We start from the raw sequence: 23,972 nt of genomic DNA on the forward strand, positions 1-23,972 counted from the left end.
TCGAAGTTGCGAGATAATAATGAAAGAAAAAAGAAGAAAAAAAACCTTGTCAGGCGAAGTTGTGTGCGTTTAGATGGTTGATTTCGAGACCTCAAATTCTAAATCTGAGGTCTCAAAATCAAATTCGCGGAAAATTACTTCTTTCTCAAAAACTACGATACTTCAGAGGGAGCCGTTTCTCACAATCTTGTATACTACCAACCTCTCCCCATTACTCGTAATCAAGTCAGGTTTCATGCTAATAATTATTTAGAGTAATTACCAATAGTGTCCACTGCCTTTAAGTTCAAAGAATCTTAGGATCAACTCATACTGTCCGACCATTCGATATCGCCAATTTTATTTTGAATGTTAGTTATACTATGCCAGCTTGCAATATGTGGTTAAAGCAACACACGGTCAACCCTCTTACTGTCTGACCTTTCAGTATCATCCAAAGAAAAGACTCTTTTCTTTGAATTATAGAAGCACTATGCCAACCTACATGTACAATATGATATAATGTAGTGAACGCATACACCATAAACGTCATGAGAGATAAAACCACCGCAGCCTACAATATATCATGAATGTTGAATGCATCTACACAGTACACGGTCAACCCTCCTACTCTCTGACCATTCAATATTGCCACGCTAGTCTTGAATAATGGATCAATTTTGCATACCTGCAATAAGACATCATATATAACGAATGCATCAACACAGTTCTGTGCACAGTTGCTAGATGACAACCCATATCAGTTGAAAAAGTTCAAATGGTTGGCCAACTTACTGAGAGTGTAGCAGGGTTAAGCCTGGACGAGCATACTTCTCCGACTAAACATTGACATCCGTGCCTCCAGTATCCACAAGGCTCTTGTACGACGACCGGCAGGCTCGAGAGTCCAGGGTGAAGGAGGGTTAAGCCTGGACGAGTGTACCCTTGTGACTAAACATTGATGTCCTCCATGATGCCTCCAGTGTCCACAAGGCTCTTGTACGACGGATAGCCTTGAGAGTCCAGGGTGTAGGAGGGTTAAGCCTGGACGAGTCTACCCTTCTGATTAAACATTAACATCCGTGCCTCCAGTATCCACAAGGCTACCCTCTTGTACTACCGGTAGACTTGAGAGTCCAGGTAAAGAGTGGAATTCCTCAGGGGTACCCCTAGGACCGGAGAGGCTTGAGAGTGGCTGTTGATCGTCTGATAGAGCCCAGTGACCCCTCGCTATGTCCTCGTTGTTGTCATCGTCAGGAGTGTGTTGAGAAGCTGATGGCATCTCCTGGAGGAGGACCCCACGATCATGAAGCTACGGAATTATAAAACGGGGATTGCTATATTAGCTAGGTTGAAACTCCACATGAAATGACCTCCTACACAATGCGGAACACACCTTTGATTAATGCGCAATAACCTTTTAGGGAGGCTATTTAGTTGTGCTGAGCTATTTTGGGAATTATAAACCTCATTTTCACATGTATTTTTATACATTGATTTACAAGGTGCTAAAGCGAAAACTTAATGCAGCCAATTGGGCTAGAAAGACTTGAGATCATAGAGTGATATAATAATGACAGGAGAGTATTGAACAAAGACTACACCCTTACCTGATGCATGTAGAGTGCACTAAAGTTCATATCGTTGGTGCTGTCCACAGTCGATGGCGTTACGACCGTTGAAACCATCGATAGTTCAGTGTTTTCCTCAGTCAGCGGCCCTAGACTCGTCTGAAGTGGACCAGAACTTGTTACGCTGAAACGGGAAAGACAAGTGGCTTCACAATGGGACTACTAAGGGAGCGTCTCAAAAGTTGGGCATGTTTTGGGCACAAATACACAATCCCATAGGCTTTTAAACCTAAGAGCTGACCTACTTGAGCACTTGGTCTAGGTTTTATTAGACTTTCAGGCTGTTTAGTTTTTTGGAATTTGTCAAGGTCAAAACAATCAGAGTTAAAGTACATTTTTTTATTAGATTTGGGGTTATTCCTGGAGTAGATTTCACAAAACTCTTCCTAACTTAGAACTAGTCCTAGGCAATGCCAAGAGATTACTGGTTCTAACTTCAGATAAGACTAGTCTTATTTCTTTGTGAAAACGGCCCCAAGTCAAACAACAAGAAACGTCTATCATTCCTTACCTTCCAAGTAGCCCAGAGGCCTCTCCCTGCAACGGCCCCTCCGTGCTGCAGATAGCCCCTCGGACCTTAGAGCCCGGGGTGGAAACCTTCCCCATCATGCTCTCCATACCTCTAGGGGTACCCAAGGGTGGCATGAAGGACAGGGGTAAGCTGTTCATACCGTGCTGGACAGCCAGACTGCCCATAATGCTGCTGTACTGTACAACACAAAGGAAAAGTACTTGGTAATTATCAGGATGTTAACAAGTATTTAAGTTTAAATGAAATTTAAATTAACCTTCAATGAAGCAGTGTTTTACAATGCCATTTAAACCCTACAATGACCCATCTTAGTTGACTAAATTTTAATATCTTCCAATATGGTTTGTAAATATATAACTATAGACTATACCAGCCTGTATCATGGCGAATGCATCTACACAGTACACAGTCAACCCTTCTTCTGTCTGACCATTTAATATCATCTACTTCCGTTTCGCTTGATAGATAACGATGCCAGCCTGTAATATGATGTTATTTCATATATACCCCCCAAGGAGCTGAGAAGGAATGGTATTAACCTAATGACCAGGTTATTATACAAATATTCTATTGACCTGACGCCATCATCAGAATAGTCTTGGAACCGCCATACTGGTGGGCAGTGTCACTGTGCGTTATTCATTGAAGTGCGCATTTTAGGCAACCTGGCGTTTACACGTTAACCTATTGACCACCAAAGTGGTGAGTGTGGCACAGTCGCCGCATGTGACGTGCGTGCAAGAGGTCAACAAGAACTAGTTTTTATTATTATCTACACTGTATACATCTACATTGTATACAATTTGAACCTGTGAGAGTGACAGAGATTAATGTGCCGGCTCTCTTCAAACTGAGCTATCTTGCCCTAATGCTGTCAGTCTCCCTATTTTGTCAATATCTTTATTCAATGGTGCGTCAGAGGCCATACAACCTATTACCAGTAACTGCTGTATAGACCTTTATCATGCGGTCACCATCTCAGTCATGTTCCCTGTTTCCGTAACAGTAATGAATGCTAACATTCATTGCACAAACATGGCACCAGATTATTATTTCGTCCAGCCTCAGTTTGGTTACAATGAGTTGGAATTAATGAAGTCAAATCAAGATGGCCACACCGTGATAAAGGTCTCTAGCCCAGGATCACGCCGACGCTTATGATACAAGCAGCAGGAGAAGGGTCACCCTTCACGGGATTTGACCTTTTTTTTTATTTCAAATGTCAAGTGATGATCAGGGAATAATTTTCATCTCAATTAAATTGGACTTACTCCGCCCTCCAGAGACGACAGCGACCTTAGAGATGTCATCAGGGCTGTGTTCTCGGCCTCTACCGTGTTCAACAGATGTGCGTCCTTGTGTGCTAAAGATCAAACCAGAAACAACAAAACAATCAGCTAGATGGAAATTTGCATCGGGGACAAATAATATTAATTTTGATTTTACCAATAAATACCGATATGTGTTAGCACAGTATACTCCGTACTTTTCAAGAGCTTGGGGAAAATACTGAGTATACAGTGCTAACACACATCAGTGTTTATGGGCAAAACTGAAATAAATAAACCAATCAGCATAAATAAAATATTAAATATCACAAAATAATCATAACAATCAAGAGCTTTATACGTAGTGTTTCTAAGCGCTTGGAAATAATTACAAAATCATGAATTAGCATAAACAAGGGTACTCATGGTAATGAAGTGGAGTGGTACTCGTGTTTGTGTTAAGTAGGTTAATATCTACCGGTAGTTTGAAAATAATCAGAGACGGGGAATCACGCTATGAGGTTGGGGTGATTGTTCCAGTGTTTGGGGCCACAGATGGAGAACAGCTATCGCCGTTGCAAGTAAGCGCAAAGGGACCAGCAGCTACTTGAGCTGTTCTGTTTTTGGAGTTAGGGTTTTTGAAAGTTGTATAGAAAACCACAGGCATAGAATGCTCCATTTCCATCAACACTGAGTGTTCTTTCAAAATTTCTGCGGTAATATTTTCAAAGTAAACAAAAGAGAGAGAAAATCTGCCAATTAGCTGAATTGTTGCGTATACCTGAACAACAAAAGCAAAGCGGTTACTATAATAACTAAGTGGAGTTACATACATGTAGCCAAGGTTATTTTCAATCTATTTTTGAAAGAGTTATTAGTCGGGGAATCACATTATGTTTTGTGTGGTACAAAAAGTACCCAAACCCTTTAAGGCAGGTGTTTTAAGTGACCAAGTCAATGACATCATCAAGACAAAAGACTCTCTAAGAGACAGATCATCATTAACCGCATAACAATAATCCCTATCGGTGCATAAGCCACCTGCTCAAACCATAATGGTGTTAGCCACTAACGAGCTTGTGGGAACATAAGCTACATAATTGAGCCTAACTGGCTCTTCTCAGGGCCAACACTCGCACAAAACAGAAATACAAATAGTTGTACCCGCAAGGTTACTATATATTTATATAGTTTCTTCCTATGGCTGCCTAATTGCTTCCCAGGTGTTAAAACTACCACTTACAGGTCATCTCCTCCTTCGGGGAAATTACTTCTCTCGTAATGAACCCATCTTCATCTTGACCCGGGTCTTTATAACGTTTTTCAACACTCCGAGCCGTTATCAGCTAATGAACAACTTTCCCCCGGGCTTTGAAATTGGTGCGACGCCTTCTCTGCCGCATGTGTCTAGGCGTCTGATGGTGTAAACAATAGTCTCTAACGACGTGTTTAGGAAGCTTGTGACCCAGAAAGTTAATCAGCTCTGAGGCAGGAACGTTACTTCCAGAGAGGATAAAGGGTAGGGAATCCTCGCACAGATTTTGAGGAGGGGGGGGAGTTTTAGTTTGTGACATAATTACCTTGTTCTTTAAGAGCATTGATGAATACTTTACTCTCCTGTGGGGGTTTCCATTTTGGATTGGTCATCTGGATGGTAAAAAGAAACACAGTAACTGGTTATTTTTCTATTTTTTAGTTGGGGATAAAGTAGATTAAATGAACATTTAAATGTCATGTTGTTCTTGCTTTGTCAAAAGTACAGTAATTTCAATTCAAAGCAGATCATTTCATTTTTTTTTTGGCGGGGGGGGGGCAAGAGGGTGTATGTCAATTTTTCCATATTTTAAACTATGTAAAGGCAGAATAGATCATACTTCAAAACAAAGCTCAACATCCCTTGCAGGCTAGATCATAAGAATGCTTAAACGCCAAAAGTGTCAGTGAGAGACGGATTTGAAAAGGGAATGTTCCAGTAGGAAATCCTCCGAACACTAATAATGAACGTTTTTCTATGTAGCACTTTTATACACCCGAAGGGAATCTGAAAGCACATCTTACATAATTAACCCTGGTCGCTCTCATGTGAACTAAGCGCAGGGGAGGACAAAACCCCACAAGCTCAATGTTGACTCTGTTAGAATCACTGTTGATATTACAACAAATCCGTACTGTACAGTCATCCTGACAGTGCGTTTAGTTCACATGAGACTTCACAATGACTCTAGGGGTGATGGTAAAATTCCCCGACTGTGGATGTTAATTCAATAAATGGCAAATACCCAGCACCAGAAGAGGTCGAGTGTTAATTTTGAACCCTACTTTCTTACGAAGCAATTATGGTTAAGGGCCTTGCTCAAGGGCGGGAAGTGTCATGACTAGGTATTGAACCCACACTCTGCTGCTAACAACACCAGAGCTTGGGTCCGGTAAACTACATTGCTCGGCCACAAGCAATTATGGCATAGGGCCTAACTGAAGAGCACAAGTGTCATGACCGGGTATCAAATCAAAACTCTGCTGCTTAAAAACACCAGAGCTTGGGTCCGATGAACTACACGAGCTGTTGAATGTACTTCATTTTCTCTTGACTTTCGCTCTTTTGCAAAAACCAACATTTCCTGGCTATAAATAGCTTGAATTATTTAATTAGTCTCCTCTAAAGTGAAGATCGAGGGGTGTTGTAGGTCGGACGACCGAGTTACAGGTAATGAGATTGCCACCCGAATCTAGGTTAATTAAAATAAAATGGCTAGGGGATCAGCTTACCGTGAAATGCACGAGGGATAACTCCGTTTTGCCGTCTTCAGCCTGCTGGTACTGAGTGGCGTCTGATTTACCTTCTGTCATCCACTGTGCCAAGAGAGGAAAAGAGAGAGCAAGGTTGTTTAAAGCCACAGGACACTATTGGTAAATACTCAAAATAATTGTTAAGCATAAAAATAAACTTGATAACGAACACAAGCCGGAGCCCTTACCAAGTTTAAAATAGGCTCAAGTTTACATATTATATGCTTTCATATTAATTAAATTTGTCAAAATCCAAATGTGTAAAGGGCTGTTCACTATTGGTAATTACTCAAAATAATTGTAAACATAAAAGCAAGTTTACTTATTACCAAGGATTCTTGATAACGAGCCAAAGCCGGAGCCCTTACCAAGTTCAAAATAGGCACAAATTACATGATATACGCTTTCATATTAATTAATTTGTCAAGATCCGAATATTAAAGGCACTGGACACTAATGGTAATTACTCAAAAATAATTGTTGGAATAAAAACTTTCTTGGTATTCGAGTAGTGGAGAGCTGATAGATAAAATAAAACATTGTGAGAAACAGCTCCCTCTGAAGGAATGACGTTTTTGCGAAAGAAGAAATTTCTCACTAAAATATTTGAATTGAATTTGAGAACTCAGCTGAGGTCCCAAATTCAAGCATCCAAAAGCACACACCTTGTGCTTCAAGGGTGTTTTTTCTTCCATTATTTTCTCACAACTTCGAAGACCAATTGAGTTCAAATTTTCACAGGTTTGTTAATTTATGCATATGTTGAGAATACACCCAGGTGTCCAGTGCTTTTAAAGGAACATTACAGAAGAAAGCTTTTAGAAAAAAAATTTTTATCACTGATTTCTAACTCTGTGTGACATTTTTAGCTGCCGAAAAAGAAATGAGCAACAAGTTAAAGGAACACGTTGCCTTGGATCAGACGAGTTGGTCTATAAAAAGTGTTTATAACCCGTTTGTTATAAAATGCATATGGTTCAAAAGATGTTGTAAAAGTAGAATACTATGATCCACACAAATTTGCCTCGAAATTGAGTGGTTTTCCTTTTACTTTGCGAACTAACACGCAATTTATGGGAGTCAAAAACTTGACTCCCATAAATGGCCGATCGTGTTAGTCGACGAGGTAAAAGGAAAACCGTGCAATTTCCAGGCGTGTTTGTGTGGATCATTGTATTCTTCTTTTACAACATCTTTCTACCCATATGCATTTTATTAAAAACAGTTACAAACGCTTTTCAAAGACCAACTCGACCGATCTAAGGCAACGTATTCCTTTAAGGGCTGATCGTTTATAAATATGTTGTAAAGGGGATAATTTGATTCAAAATTTTAGAGGTATATATCATGTAAGTCTCATATAGCACACGTATCTACCAAACAAGGCACTCAATGCGTCGAGTATATACAAACTTTTAGAAAGATAGGTTATTGCAATGATGAATTCTGAGACCCAATTATGTCGCACCTTATAAGGGTTTACAAGGTGCTAAGGTGCATCCATCACTAAAACCCACAGGCAAAGGTTAGATCCCTTGGAGGTAGACCTACTGGACTAAATCCTTCAAAATCAGACAAGTGCTTGAGAAGGATTTTTGGGTGGCACATTGATTGATAAGGCCTTGACACATGAGGCAACTTTTACAGGCAATTGGAGGCAACCAACTGCAGTGAATGCTACAGGACCACTTTGGTAGATGAGTAATATTTTAAAACATTATGTCTAATGATTCCAAATAAAATTATGAAAGCGGGCAATTTCAAGCAAACATGGACATCACACCAAAAAATCTTGTTTTTGTCACAACTTTCTTTCCACTTAGAAGTTATAGCTAACATTTGAAACCAATTTATTTTTAGTTGTTGACAAGGAATGAACCCAATATTCCCAAACAAGAACACGGCTTGGGCTCCATATAGGTCGAGGACATTTTTGAATTATTAAAAATGTGTTTTTTACCATGTCCTTTTTGTGTAATGCGACTGACCGCTTTTTACAACATTATAACATCCAGAGCACAAAGCCTACAACATTTCTAATATCATCAATTCAAAGCCTTGGGTGTCAAGAACAAATCAGTCTATAAACTTAGTGGAAAGAATATCTCACATAGAACTTCTAGCACCAAGATCAAGAAATGACACAGAAAAGTGTAATGCGGCTGACAATGGAATTGCCCGAATGGATTGTCTTCTTTGAGATTGCCTGTAACTGGTTGCCTGTAAATTGCCCCGTGTGTCAGCCGTCGATTTCACCAAACTCTTCCTAACTTAGGATTAATCTTAGGACTTAAAACAGATGAGGTTCTGTATGCATAGCCGTTATCACGCATTGAACCCATCCTATCGAGACAGGATTAATCCTAGCGTTTCGTGAAATCGGCTGTCGGGCCCTTAGAGTGGAGAGTGAAATTCTGGCAATAGTTTACCTTTGGATTGCCGTGATTCCGGATGTTCATCTGCGCGAATGAGCACACGTCACCGACTCCTACGACATCCACGGAGAAGTTACGATAGAAGTCAACGATGTCTAGCGCCTTGCCTCGTAGCATAAGTAGGACAATGGGAGTGATGAGAGGGCTCAGTAGCTCCTCTAAGAAATAGGTCTGTCAAATGAAAAAGGAAAAAGGCGCATTAAATTTATATTTTGTACTTTTCAGGCATGAGAATGGGTGATGATAAAAAAACAGGAAAAAATTCAGTTGATTGGAAATGTCAATATTCCATCATTTTTGTGTGCGAAGCACACAATACGAGCGCGCAGCGCGAAGTCCCTTATGGCCGGGGTCCAGGGCCCGCTTCAGGGCCCTGGGAGCTCTGGGTACTTTAGAAGCTCTGTGGTAGTCTCTGATGCATTTCTGACACCTATGTTTCCAGGTAGAAGTGAGCTACTTTTGTGTGATTTTTCCTTCTTTTTTTTTTATAATAGGTTTAAGGGAAAATAAGGAATGTAAAGCTCAAACAATTTTAGGTTCGCCTGCGATTTTGTTACAGTTACGGAAAAAGAAAGGGGGAAAAAATAATAGTAATAATATTTTTATTTATTTTTTTGACGATCTTATCCCTTATTTCTGCCCTTGAAAATGCTTTTTTTTCTCACCAAAAACCATTTTTATAGGTTCTTGATTTGAAATTCGGTTGTGTAAAAGAAATTCTTTTGCAATTAAATGTTTGTGATTTTAACGATCCGTCGGCGACGCACATTTTAAAATATATATAGGCCTATATATTTGGCGAGAGCGATGTGTTTTTGTGAAAGAGGTTGTTATTCAGCATAGGGTATAACTGGAACGAGGTTGAGATTAGACCCCAACATAGAAATAGAACCAATGAAGAAAGCACGTCGTCCGGACGTACAGTGTGTTCGCTGGTTCCCAATATATCTTTCGCTGGTTGTGAGGCAATAACAGGTACCAGTTTACCATGGCCTGCCGGCGATCTCAGATTCGTGCCGCGCCGCTCATTGGTTCGTGTGCAAACCTGCACGTACACAGTACACAGTACACAGTACACAGTACACAGTACACATGGTGCAAACACGTGCATTGTTTTTTCAGTAGACTTTCAAAAGTCTCCACACGTGTTATCTTTGCTGCACCAGCAAGCGCATTACACGCAAAAATTATTGAACCGTACCACTATAAACGAAGCAAGGAATGAGGCAAGTTTATACATCTGTCGCTGCTGCTGCATGCATGCGCGATGCCAGGAAGACAACAAGCCGTAAATTGGGCCAGCTGCTGGACGGCAATTTATTGTTTAGGTGCCGGTATTTCATGAACGACGTGTGGGGATCCGCGATAATAACAATATAAAGGTAAACTTACATTGTCTGACTAGAGAAGAGGGATTAGAGAAATCCAAATGTATACCCCCAAAAACCTACCCCCCGAATTTTATAGCAAATTCACATCGAACTCGGAGACCACAATTTTGAAAGGAAAAAAAACGGAATTCCGGTTTAAACCGGAAGATTCTCATGCCTGACTTTTGTTTTCAATGCGTACAAAAGTTACCACTTGAGACCTTTTCACACTTTTGACTGTCGATCCATGTAGAAACTTATCCGGAACGGGGCCGTGTTGACTCTGCTTCTTACTTGTACATGGTTGAAGCAGGACGCGCAGCAACGAAACCGGTGAATAGTTGTGCGTCTTGGTGAGCAGTGACGCGTAGTGGTGCTGTGCAGGTATTTCTTTTACACAGCTTAATGTCCTATCCGAAGGACAAAGCAGTAAGGATAATATACAAATAATGAATGTTTATGATTGCAATGGTGCGAATATTTACATGAGTTGAAAGATGGAATGTTCTATTCAACGAGGCGGAGCCAAGTTGAATGGAACATTCCATCTTTCAACGAATGAAAAAGATTTGCACTATTGCACGAATGAAAAACATTCATTATCTGTTTTATATAACATCCAATTAGCTCTTTGTCATTTTGATTGGAGAATGTAGTATGTGCCTTGCAGTAACACTACTGTGTTACCAAAGACATGCGCACGCAGTGATGTTTATACTTAGCGTGCAATAGTACTTTTCAGATGGATTGAAAAATGCACGGTGATTGGAACGAAGATGCACGGTGAGTGACGTAGCGTGCAATAGTACTTTTATTTGCTATCACGTGGCGGACAATTCTCCAATCAAATGGCAAGGATCTGCTTGGGTGTTATATAAAGTATTTTAATCGACCACAACACACCACAAACATTAATTGATTAAAGGCAGACTCAGAAGTTGCAAAAGGTTGACCACTCACCGCCTTGAACTGGAAGATTTGTGAGAACTCATCTCTGACCCTGTAGGAATGAGCGCATCCCTTCCATGAATCTGGGATATAGTGGATCTGGGCTAGGATACTCTGCATCAACGTCTCTGGACAGAAGATCAGATTCTAGTGGAGAGAGAGGGAGATAACTAATTGGTGAGACAGGTGTACTGGGACATTTCAAAAGTTAGAGGTAGTATTCAGGACTGTGGTTTATTTTTTATAGTCAGAGAGCTTACTGATTATGAAGTTCATACTTAGAAACCATCTCTTTTTTCTTTGATATCGATTTTCCTCTGAAGTTGTTTTCCAAATACTTTATCCTTTATCCTTTTATTTGTATATTTTTGTACCAGGCGCAAAAAAAAAATCTCATTGAATCTTCAAAGCATGGCGTGGGGGGGTGCACCGAAGGAAAAATCTTAATTACCTCGTCCGGAATAAAAGTCCTGCAGATGGTGATAATGACACCTGTCAAAAAAAAGTTTGAAAAAAGTTAATTTTGTTTCCGTCCACTTACATGTTAATCCAGATCAGCTTAAAATTTAAAGGCTGCCAGGGAGGCCATTGCATCCTGATCTTCGCCATGGTGCCCCTCCAATGCTTCTTATGATGTTAAAGTTTTATACAGAAATGCCCTTTGAGAGATTTAAATACCCAATCAAAGACTGCAGGACCCAATTACATGGCTCTGCTAGCCATGAGCAAAGAATAGGTGCCTGTGGAAGCAAGGAATTCTGCGCATCAAGCGTTTTGCACTGAAATTTCTCATCTCTGAAAGTTTCACATAATTTTCTTGCTGAATCTGTCACAACTCATTTTTGGATTTTTGGACGAGTCTAGTTTAATCTAACTTTTTCTAGTCAGTTGGTTACAATGTTAAATACATGCAGTATAATACAAACTGCATTTTGGTAGTTTGGGAAATCTTGATAGTAGAGGATTTATTGACCCATACAATTTTAAATGTGTATTATCTGTCCAAAGATTTAAAGACAGTAGACACTATTGGTCATTTTCAAAGACCAGTCTTCTCACTTGCTGTATCTCATCATATGCATGAAATAATAAACCTGTGAAAATTTGAGCTCAATCGGTCATCGAAGTTGCGAGATAAAAATGAAAGAAAAATACACCCTTGTCACACGAAGTTGTGTGCTTTCAGATGCTTGATTTCAAGACCTCAAATTCCAAATCTGAGGTCAAGAAATTAAATTCGTGGAAAATTACTTCTTTCTCGAAAACTACGTTACTTCAGGGGAGCCGTTTCTCACAATGTTTTGTACTATCAACCTCTCCCCATTACTCGATACCAAGTAAGGTTTTATGCTAATAATTATTTTGAGCAATTACCAATAGTGTCCACTGCCTTTAAAATGAAAAAAATAAGTCAATATTTACCAAGGATGGTGGTGGTTGTCAGGACGTGTTCAACCGTCAGCACGTCTTCATCATACACCACTAGGATGACCAGCACGGCGAGAATGGATCCAGCAAAGAATGCTATGTTCCTAAAAAAGTTGTCAAAACAGATGAATACATGTACATCAAAAACCCATCGATCAAAAATATCTTTACAAAACAATTTCTAGAGAGGAACACTTTGAGCAAGCCGGAGTGCGCACCATGGTTAACTAAAGGTTGACTATTTTGACTTGAACCCAAGGTTGGTCGACTGTTGGTTGACTACTGTGGTCGACCATTTGGAATTACCCTCGAGCCCATGGTTTCTTCCATGGTCCCAATAGCCTTTTCCATGCTAACATGTGTGAAGCACAGAGGGGGACAGTATAGCAAAAACGCGGTAGGCAATGGAGTGTTAAATACCATGGTTGACTAGGCTTCCAAACGAGTCGTGCGAGTGAGTATGTCACTGCGCATGTACAATGATGGTCAGTAGTCGGCTAAATGCGCGCACTCAAAACTTGCTCTTTGTTGGAAGATCCGTGTCTAGGGGGGTTTCTAGCCCATGGGGGAAGAAGGACACCTCAAAAGAATGGTACAGGGATGTGATAGGCTGTTGAAAAAAAGAAGGAAAAAAATGAACTACATGTACGAGTGAAAGGTGTGAAAGCTTGCGAGCGAAAAACGTGAAAGTTTGTGAGCGCGAAAGCTTGAGAGTCTGAAGGGTGCTACACATGTGTACATATATTTATCTTTTGTTTTGAAAGAACTGCACTGCAATCAAGGGTTTTCCATATGTTTTATCTTCATTTTCTTATGAATTTGATCTTAGTTATATATAGTTTTAAAAAAAATGTAACATAATTTATTTATTTCCTTTTTTTGTGGGGGGGGGGGTTAAAAGACCAATTTCCGGTTAAAAACGGAAAAATCACAAATTAATAAAATACATCCCAAAATGTGTGAATACTTACTGGCAAATTATGGCAAGTATGTTGGAAGTGAAGGAATTCATGTATTTCTTAGCTGGACGGTAGCCTCTGTTTAATCTATGGAGAGGAAACAAAAAAGTGACACTGGCAAAAGTTTACAATCTATTAGATTGGATCGGCCTGTATGCTCATGGTAACCCTTTTCAAGGGAGTTGCCCAACCAGTTGAAACCATTCATTGGCAGGGTTGTGCTAACACATATCAGTCTACATGTATATTGGTCAAACAAAAATTAATACAACTAACTGTGTACATTGCGTTCACATTCACAACATGATATCATATTGCAGACTTGCATTATTTTCAAATCATTCAAAACTAAGTAGTTAATCTCATGAATGATGGTCAAATGTGCATCCGTGAGAGAAGAAACATACTATAGAAATGATCCCTAAAAGTACGATCTTACTGAATGTCAGACAGTAGGATCGTAAACTGTGTATTATGTACACCTCAGGCGACCCGGGGAAGCTAATCGAATGCCACCAACAAAGGATTTCTTGCAAAACTACACTGTAAAATAATATACACATATTGACTGGCAATGAGGTAACTAGTGTCCGTCTATTCCCCCAAGGGATTTGAGTGACCAGAAGAGGGACCTATTTCCCCGAGGACGAAGGAAATAGGTCCCTCTACTGGTTACTCGTAGGCCTGAGGGGAAATAGACGTGCACTAGTTACCGCATGACGCCAGTTAATATGCGTTTAAAAACACACCTCCGTCTTAAATGTGAAATAAGAAAAGAAACTTGGAAAAGAACAGAAGTTTTTTAGTTGCAGTTTACAGTTCACGTCAAGTGAGGGCACTTTAGGAAGGACCTCATATTCTAACATGCGGTAATACCTGCCTGGCACTATTCCCACAAAACGCGCGCACGCGATCACTAGAGTATATTATAACACACCTCTTGCTTGATCTGTATTCTGGTTGGCTGAAACACGGTCACGTGGGATGAACTAATATAGTCTAGTGATCGCATGTGCGTGTTTGCAGGAACTAGTTCCTGAGCGGGCACTAGTCTTTGAAAATAGTGCCCGTTTACAGCGCCCTCTCTTGACTTGAATCGTGAACAGCAACTACAAAACTTCCTTTCTTTTCCAGATTTCTGCTCTTATTTCACATTTAAGACCGAGCTGTGTAATAAAACAAATTATTGACTGGCATAATTCGGTAACTAGTGTATGTCTATTCCCCTCGGGCCTGTGAACGACCAGAAGAGGGGCCTATTTCCCTCGTCCTTGGGCCTCGTGAAATAGCTCGCTCTTCTGGTCACACAAAGTCCCTCGGGGGAATAGACGTACACTAGTTACCTCATTGCAAGTCAATGTGTATATTAGTTCACCCCACGTGACCGTGTTTCAGCCAACCAGAATACAGAACAAGCAAGAGGTGTGTTATAAAACAAAACTTTACCTGGCTTGAAACTCATGATCCATCTCATTGAAGTGCCTCAGATAAAGCCGAGCATACAGTGACCTGAGAACAAGGGTAAACACCTCAAATTACAGCCAATCAGCACAGGCAATCTTCATCACATGCTCAATTCTAACCAACCACAAAAACACAAAGTTACAACCTTTACCTTAAAGGCATTACTGGTAATTACTCAAAATGATTGTTTGCATAGAAACTTACTTGGTAATGAGCAATGGAGAGCTTTTGATAGTATAGAACATTGTGTCACCGCAAGCCTTATCTCAACAGAAATTTAAAAGGTAATTCTCACCATCTACGTGTTCCTAATGTTGAAGGATCGCGTTTGATGAGATCCATGTAGTTGAAGAATGTGTAGAGTAGCTGCCATAGGAGGATGAATGGACAAAGCAGGATGTTGGCAAGAGCTATCCAGGCTATGTGCTTGGAAAGTCTGTAAAAACAAAAGACGACTAACAAATTACACAAAAACAGGTAGGCAGTTTGTAAGAGCTACATGTTTTTTTTATGCACGTCGCCAGACACACAAGGCCTAAAGGCCACTTCAAGGTGTGGGCTACAATCATTTTTTTCCAGAGGCCGTTGCCACCTACTCCTAGGGCTTAAACAGGGTTGCCCCTTTTACAGTCCATACGGAAGTAGGCTTGGGTATCATCAGTCCGAAGCCTGGCTGGTATAACAGAAAGCACTACATGTTATTCTAAATCTAACTCTTTGAGATGACTTACTGTCTAGCTAGTTCTTCTCTGTTTGAGGCACGTTTATATTCCTCCTTGAGATGCCAATAATTCTGGAATGGAGCCCAAGGACCCCCTGAACAAAAAAACAAGGAGATGGTTTAATAATAAATAGTTCTTTTCACAATGCGCTTTACATAAGTACCCTAGTCATTGGGCCAATAACATTCCTTTAATCTTTCTCAGCTCCCCGAGGCGTAAACAACCTCGGCAACTGTAGCGCTCCAAAGGCTTTTGGTATTAGGTATAAGCGTTGAAATTTTCACTCATTCTTAAAGGGAATGTATGCGCTTGGTAATCTATCACTCAATCTTTAAAACAAAAGGCAATAAAAAAAACGTTGGTTTGAAGCAGCGTACAGCAGCTTTTGAGCAACATTTCACTTCGAAGTAATGTGGTTAAGTGTAAATAGAGTGTATCTTCCATCGACTGATGTTGAGTTTTTCAGAAAAAAAGAAGAAAAAAACTCACTTACTTGGAAATGGCTTTATCTCAAAATATCAGAAGAATTTCTTTAATTGTTTTACGAAAAACAGGGCAGCAATTTTATACTGTGAAAATGCATTCAGCATACCATGTGGGAGACTTTCCAACGCTAGGTGGCAGCAAACTTACCCGGTAAATTTCCATTGTTTACGAAGTTCTGAATCTGCACACAATTCTGATGAGAACAATGGATTTACCTGGTAAGTTTGCTGCCACCTATCGTCCCAGAAAGTCTCCTATTGAAGGCTGTCAGTCAAGACCAGTTGATGATATTGATTGGTCACATAGTAGGAGGGTTAATAGTTCGAAAATTAAAAACAAATCAGGACGTATACTTACAGAACAAAATCATTTCTAAGTTGTATTTCAGTCCATTTGTTAAAATAACTCTGCAACCAAATCGAGAAACAGACAATAATCAAAATATAAATTAAAGTAATCAAAAATATAATAAAGTGAAGGGGAAAAAGGTTATTCTTTCAAAGACAGCCATCATTCAAGTATTAAAAGTCCAAAACATTTTCTAAATTGAGAAAAACTAAACAGAATGAAATTATCTAAGTAAGAACATTCAAAGGAACATTTAAAAATTGGCTTTTGCTAAGAAAACAGTTGCTGGCAGTGTAAGCACTTTTTGTAATCCACCATTTACATAAACTGTCAAACCTGTAAAAGTTTGGGATCGTTCAGCCATCTGGGTCACGAGAAAATAGTGGAAAAACAAATTACACATTTTTGCATGACATCAAGGCAAAAATAATGAATAAATCACTGAGCAAAACCAAAGTTTTGTTGTACTAATTTCTCATCAAATATAACATTTCAGACAGAAATATTTCAAGGGATGTTTTCTACTATCATCAGCATTAGCCTGTGTCCGTTTTTTATGTAAATCTGTGATCTTAGACAAGTTTTTTTCTTACCAATTCTGTAATGTTTCTTTAAATAGATGCTTTAAATTACAAAATGCAATCATTTTGGGTATAAAGTTCTGATCTTTGAAAAACATGCCAGTTCATTTTTTCAACGCAATCAAAATACAAATCTTCATATAAATAGAGAGAAAACTTACATGTCCCCAAGAAGTGGCACTCTGTGATGTAGCGGTATTAGTGATTTGTTTACCATGGCGATGGAATAGTTCTTAAATCTCAGGATACGATGGTAGATGTCTACGAAAAAAAGACACAAAAAATAAAACTAATTTCAGCTGTTACATTTATTTTTGTATCTGTTTCTGAACAAAAAAACAAGAATCATCTAAAAAGGACAATATTTTATAATTGTTTTTTCTTGCAAGTACTAAGCATATACTTGTAGATAATTCGTTTATAAACAGGTTACCAGCCAAAATACCTAGTAATGTATATTAATTGTAGCTGGTTCCATGCCAATTTGTGCTCAGCAGAAACAGTTGCTATGCTCCATTTTCCTTCTGCTAATGAGCAAACCAACATGTTCTTACCAAGCTCGGTGAGCTCTGCTTTGTGTATACACATCCTCTGGTCTTTCTGGACTTCTTGCAATCTCTTCAAGACATCGTGCCAAGTCAGGTTCAGCAAGTCCTCCTTCACAAATGAAAGTCAAACGAGAAACATTCAGTACTCGGTTTCATTTGAGTCAAGCATCAGATAAGGCAAGCTGTTTAAACAGTAATCATAGCTAGTTGTTTTTAAAGCGCAAATCACAATAACGGTATCAATGTGCTTTACATTAGTGCCCTGGTCATTGGGCCAATAACATTCCTTTAATCTTTCTCAGTTCCCTGGGGAGTAGTATAATTTGAGCATTGGAGCTCTGGTGGTAACGTCATCGGAGTGTGGGTTCGAATCCCGGCCGTGACACTTGTGCCCTTGAGCAAGATAATTTACTATAATTGCTTCTCTTCACCTAGGAGTATAAATGGATACCTGCGAGGGTAGAGGTTAATATTGTGTATGGAAAAGCCTTCGGAGAGCTACGAATGCCCAGTTTGTATACATCCCAGGGAAGTAGCTGAGAAAGATTAAAAGAATGCCTTTGGCCCAATACACAGGGCACTAATAATAAGTGCATTGAGACAGTTATTGTGAAATGCACTATATAAGAACTAGTTATTATACATAATTTAAAAATAAACAACAACTGATTTATTTTCCTATGGTTACTCACCGACGAGATCTTGAGGGCAAGCCTATAGAAGGATCTTATCTCCCAGTAGTGAAGAGCGTTGTAGATGACTCTGACGACTCGATGGATCCAGAATACACCAGCTATAATTACACAGACCACCAGCACTGTCGGAGGACTGTAGTGTCATTTGGAATGAGAAAAGAAAAAACACTCACAGACTGTCACACACTACTACAATTTCCCCATAGAGTGCCCTTTAACCAGAAGAATGCCTTGGTGCCCTTGCCCTTTCTAAACTGAAGCATACAGGCCTGCTAGATACAATAATTAAGACACTTTCAAAGTATGAACAGGAAAGAAAACAGATGAAATTTTGCAACAAGGGGTGAACAAATTTAGTCCTTACTTTCTGGAGCACTCGTTTAACGGCATGAAAGCGTCCGACAGAGAAACCTTGGTCACTCCTGGTGGCCTAGTGTCGCCAAACAGCAAGCTGTAGTCCACACATCGAAGAAGGAACATCGAGAACAAAACTATGAATATAAATTGCCTGCAGAAAGAAAATTATCAAATAGTGAGTATATATGAAAAGCAAACTGTAAAAACAATGCTCAGATGGTCAAATGTACTAGATTATTGTGATTACAAAAAGTGCAAACATAAAATCGAGTCTTAAAATCAAGTCAGTAATTGTTGTGCCGCTGTAACTGTAGTTGCGGGGACGGTACACACATCCTCGATCCCGATATGTGTGGGGGGGGGGGGGGTCAGTCGCAATTGGAGCGCTACCTACAATGGTTTTATGAGTGTTTGTATAATCGCACATTGACTGGATTGCATGAAGGGCAGAAGGTGTGTTTAGGAGATGTGTGGCGCTTGTTTAGGCAATGAATGTTTGTATAATCGCACATTGACTGGATTGCATGAACGGCAGGAGGTGTGTTTAGGAGATGTGTGGCGCTTGTTTAGGCAATGAATGTTTGTATAATCGCACATTGACTGGATTGCATGAAGGGCAGGAGGTGTGTTTAGGAGATGTGTAGCGCTTGTTTAGGCAATGAATGTTTGTATAATCGCACATTGACTGGATTGCATGAAGGGCAGGAGGTGTGTTTAGGAGATGTGTGGCGCTTGTTTATGCAATGAATGTTTGTATAATCGCACATTGACTGGATTGCATGAAGGGCAGGAGGTGTGTTTAGGAGATGTGTGGCGCTTGTTTAGGCAATGAATGTTTGTATAATCGCACATTGACTGGATTGCATGAAGGGCAGGAGGTGTGTTTAGGAGATGTGTGGCGCTTGTTTAGGCAATGAATGTTTGTATAATCGCACATTGACTGGATTGCATGAACGGCAGGAGGTTTTTCTTAGGAGATGTGTGGCGCTTGTTTAGGCAATGAATGTTTGTATAATCGCACATTGACTGGATTGCATGAACGGCAGGAGGTGTGTTTAGGAGTTGTGTGGCGCTTGTTTAGGCAGCACTGGGCATCAGACAAATAGGCCTGGGCACTGACTAACAACTTGTCACCAAATTGGAAGTTAAAATTGTCTACATTTAAAAAAATAGTTAAAAGAAAATCTACTTACACTAGTTCAAAAATTTGGGCTGCCATCATACATAGGTATCCGTGTTTCTGATGATAGTGATAGATGTGCACAAACGCTAAGGAGAACTTGTTTAACACTAAATACAAATTAAAACAAGTCCTTAAAGGCACTGGCTGTTAGTGGTAACTACTCAAAATAGTTGTTAGCATAAAAACTTACTCGGTACGATCAATGGAGAGCTGTTGATAGTATAAAATATAGTGAGAAACGACTTCCTCTGCAGTACCTTAAATTGTAGGTGACACATCTTTGTAAACTTTGCATGTATTATACAAAGGAAATAATTTTTTTCAAGTAAGGGAGCATTTTGAACTGAAGTATTTTAAGAGAAACGGACATAGTCCGAAAAACAATCTCAGTCCGACAATTGTAACGGAAGTGGAGGTTCTTGCATAGAAAATACCGCCTGAATCTTGACATTCAATGCATAAATCTAAACTTTGTTGTTAATTTTCCTTCACAGAAACTTTAATTAGGGCAATTTAACTAGGTCCTTGGAAAAAGAGAAGTTAGTAACTTGTTCATTGCAATGAAGATTAAAGGCACTTTATTAGGCCACAGGGCACTAATTGTTATTGTAAAATGCGCTATACAACAACTAGTTGTTTTTATAATTGTTATTATTTTAAAAGGATATTCTTGCAAAGAACTCATCTAGATTCTCAATGTGATTCCAGCGAGCTGTAAAAGAAGAGAACACAAACATTGTCATTTTTCTCACACATTAACTCTTGGTTGACAGTGCAGGCAATCGCCAATGACCGCCCCGGTTTGTTTCAAGAAAATGACCATGATCCAATGGGGATGCATTGTGAACTGACCTCCTTGTAAACTTACAGCGACCGTGATGTAAAACTACCAGGCTGAAAGAGGTCCATTGCTTTAAGTGCCTTTTGCAAGATGAAAATTGCTGTGCCCTCTAAAAGATGAAATTTAATGCCTGAGGTACAATCTGTGCCTCAATTTTTTTGTTTAAGTACAAATTTTGCAATTTTGGACCTATTACAAGTAGGCCTTTATTATAGAAAATGATCCATCACCTTTCCCAGTATCGTCGGTAACATGCAGCATCACATTCCGCTCATCATGGTCCACATCATCTGTCGACTCCAGTCGCTGGTACTCTGTCTGTATTCCTTCCATCTTTCCCGCTTCAATGTCTCTCACCAAGTCTCCCTTTGCTATATCAGTTTCTTTGAGCTATCATTGTTCCTCCTGCTGAAAATAAAAAATTAATTTATAAGCATCTTTTTAAGGATTTTGATATATCTTTTGTAGATCAAGTTTTCGGCCGTGCCATGAATCCCCACTCACTGTGAATGAAGTTGTACATGTAATATAATTTACCTGTAGAAGTTTCAGCTTCAATAAATCACAAAGTTTTGAGAAATCAAAGAGTCAATGTCTCACTGAGACAAAAAGGTCAAGTTGAGGTCATTTTTGATCAGGGTGGTCATGTTGGTGCACATCATTTGCTGCAATTTGGTAATAAGATACCTTTGTGTCAGTTTGTGGCGATACAAATTGTCAATTGCAAATATGCCTGTTGGGTGCAAATTTCAATCCTCTGCAAACTTAAGCCTCAACTGAGCGTGCAATCTTTATGGCCCAAATTAATCTTACATTTTACAAGTGCACACGAGTTTAAGCCTGCTCACCAGACATTCCATGCAAACGTCAAGCCTTGCGCAAATTTTGTGCCGTCAACAACATTTTTGGACCGGCTTTTGCTACATATCAAATTAAAAGTCATTCCTGCAACTTACTTTCTATTCCAAATCATACTTTATTTATTGGTGCATGCGCATATTATAAAAATAAGATAAAATGAACGAAAAAGTGGTACATGATCATCATGATACCGAAACTTTCCAACCAAACAGTTACACTTACACTTATAGTTTGTAAAAACCGAGTAAAAACTCGTAGTTTTGTACTGCACTTTGTCTTAGTTGCGATAATCGTAACCCTCCATCCTCCCGACGGTCGGAGACCGGAGGGTTACGACACAAGACTGATATTATCGGTGTAACTAGCAGTTTTGACCAGTTTTTGCCAGACTCGTGATCAGATTCGTCCTTTTTTTCCACTTTCCAAAATCATGACAGACATTCTAAACACATGGAGTTGATCTTTATTGTATGACAACGTCATCTGGAACCCTTAAAACTACATCATGAAAATATTTGGCAGAAAAAACGACAAAAACTTACCAAAAGACTGACCGAATATATCCATAATCCATAGCGGGACCAACTAGTGATTTTGATGTCGCACTTGCTTGGCAACAACCAATCAGCGTGACCCAACCATCGATGTCGTATGCGTATCGGCCATTCCAGCTTGCAAACTCACCGCACTGTGTGTGTAAGCACCGATCCCCCGCACCGAGTGCGCAGCATGCAGGCATGTACATGTACATGTATTGTGTACACTTGCACACACACACACAACGTCAGGGTGTGTTTGGCCATGTGGGGGTATGGAGCAGCACACGGTACTTACGAGCTGTATAGTTTGTGCACGCACGATGTTCATACAGTACATGTACATGTACATGCCTGCATGCTGCGCACTCGGTGCGGGGGATCGGTGCTTACACACACAGGCGGTGAGTTTGCAAGCTGGAATGGCCGATACGCATACGACATCGATCGTTGGGTCACGCTGATTGGTTGTTGCCAAGCAAGTGCGACGTTCAAAATCACTAGTTGGTCCCGCTATGGATTATGGATATATTCGGTCAGTCTTTTGGTAAGTTTTTGTCATTTTTTCTGCCAAATATTTTCATGATGTTGTTTTAAGGGTTCCAGATGACGTTGTCATACAATACAGATCAACTCCATGTGTTTAGAATGTCTGTCATGATTTTGGAAAGTGGAAAAAAAAGGACGAATCTGATCACGAGTCTGGCAAAAACTGGTCAAAACTGCTAGTTACACCGATAATATCAGTCTTGTGTCGTAACCCTCCGGTCTCCGACCGTCGGGAGGATGGAGGGTTACGATTATCGCAACTAACTTTGTCTGTGCTATCTACACTACAATTCACGGACAGATTGAGTTTGTACAGTAGCTAAGTAACACCATAGATCAAGGAACAGATAGATATGACTGCGAGTCATGTTTTAATAAACCATTTTTGAATTGAATTGAAAAAGATACATCTACTGCTATTTCGTGCTAATGACCGCGCAATCAATGCAAAAAATGTCAATGAATCAATGAAGGTTGTTGTTTTTCTGAAATGTCTGACAGTCGTTAAAAAAAATGAAAATTAAACACTCTTTCAGATGTCATATGGCAGCAAAAAATATATATTTTACATTCACGAAACACCCTATAGCACGTAAACAGTAATTTTATACTCACAAGACTTTCTTGAATCCATTAAATGACGAATTATTGCGAAGTAAACATCAACTCAATTTCTACCGAACGGAAGCTAGCACACTATTGGGCCCGAAATAGCCAGCCGCGTATTCCCGGAAAAACCAGCCGCGTATTCGGGAAATAGAACACATACAGTACAGGGAGGTGACAAGATTTCGCATTTTGCTCGATTCAAAACTGTAATCCGTTATTTTAATCGAACGAATTTTGCAGTACAAGCAATACAACACAATTTTTTAATAGATAATATTTTTATTTATTAACTATAAATTATTTTGAGGCAAAACATTATATTTAACCAATTGAAAAATAAATGAAAAAATGGGCCGCAAACAATCGAGCCAAATCCGAGTCAGTTTGTTTGCATTACGTCTGTTTTGTACAAAATCATAGATTGAAAAGAATTTGTACCCTTCGTTATGATATAAAATTAATTTTTTAGACCAGAATCTTAAAGACTGATACCATAGGCACTCAAAATAACGAAGCGTCAAAAATTGGTTCACTAATTAGTTGTTAATTAACCACAGTAATGTATGCTATTTTCAATGAAAATGCGCACAACGGTTGACTTAAAAACTATTTGAAAAGAATTTGTACCCTTCGTTAAAATATAAAATTAATTTTTAAGACCAGAATCTTGAAGACTGATTCCATAGGCACTCAAAATAACAAAGCATGAAAAATTGGTCCACTAATTAGTTGTTAATTAACCACAGTAATGTATGCTATTTTCAATGAAAATGCGAACAACGGTTGACTTAAAAACTATTTGAAAAGAATTTGTACCCTTCGTTAAAGATATAAAATTAATTTTTAAGACCAGAA

General features: G+C 39.4%; 1 protein-coding gene and 1 pseudogene across 2 annotated transcripts; both read right to left on the reverse strand.

Annotated features, from left to right (window-relative positions):
- Positions 1-212: 212 nt before the first annotated feature.
- LOC117300185 (autophagy-related protein 9A-like) lies at positions 213-23,184 on the reverse strand. 2 transcript variants are annotated; one of them, XM_033783908.1, is made up of 23 exons: positions 23,124-23,184; positions 20,793-20,967; positions 20,390-20,433; positions 19,732-19,796; positions 18,546-18,689; positions 18,179-18,314; positions 17,493-17,595; positions 17,100-17,199; positions 16,367-16,416; positions 15,533-15,617; positions 15,097-15,237; positions 14,784-14,846; positions 13,350-13,424; positions 12,373-12,482; positions 11,402-11,442; positions 10,963-11,097; positions 8,627-8,803; positions 6,177-6,260; positions 4,991-5,057; positions 3,414-3,505; positions 2,122-2,318; positions 1,590-1,734; positions 213-1,291 (listed from the first exon to the last, which is right to left on the reverse strand). In XM_033783908.1, exons 2-23 carry the CDS (start codon positions 20,893-20,895, stop codon positions 1,046-1,048), a joined length of 2,403 nt encoding a protein of 800 aa, XP_033639799.1. In that variant the 5' UTR covers positions 20,896-20,967; positions 23,124-23,184; the 3' UTR covers positions 213-1,045. The 2 variants fall into 2 exon arrangements, with proteins under 2 accessions (XP_033639799.1, XP_033639798.1); XM_033783907.1 differs by having other exon boundaries at positions 20,793-20,970.
- Positions 13,675-13,774, reverse strand: LOC117300424 (annotated as a pseudogene).
- Positions 23,185-23,972: the final 788 nt, after the last annotated feature.

Source organism: Asterias rubens, chromosome 15 (assembly GCF_902459465.1).
Source record: "Asterias rubens chromosome 15, eAstRub1.3, whole genome shotgun sequence".
Classification (NCBI taxonomy): Eukaryota; Metazoa; Echinodermata; class Asteroidea; order Forcipulatida; family Asteriidae; genus Asterias; species Asterias rubens.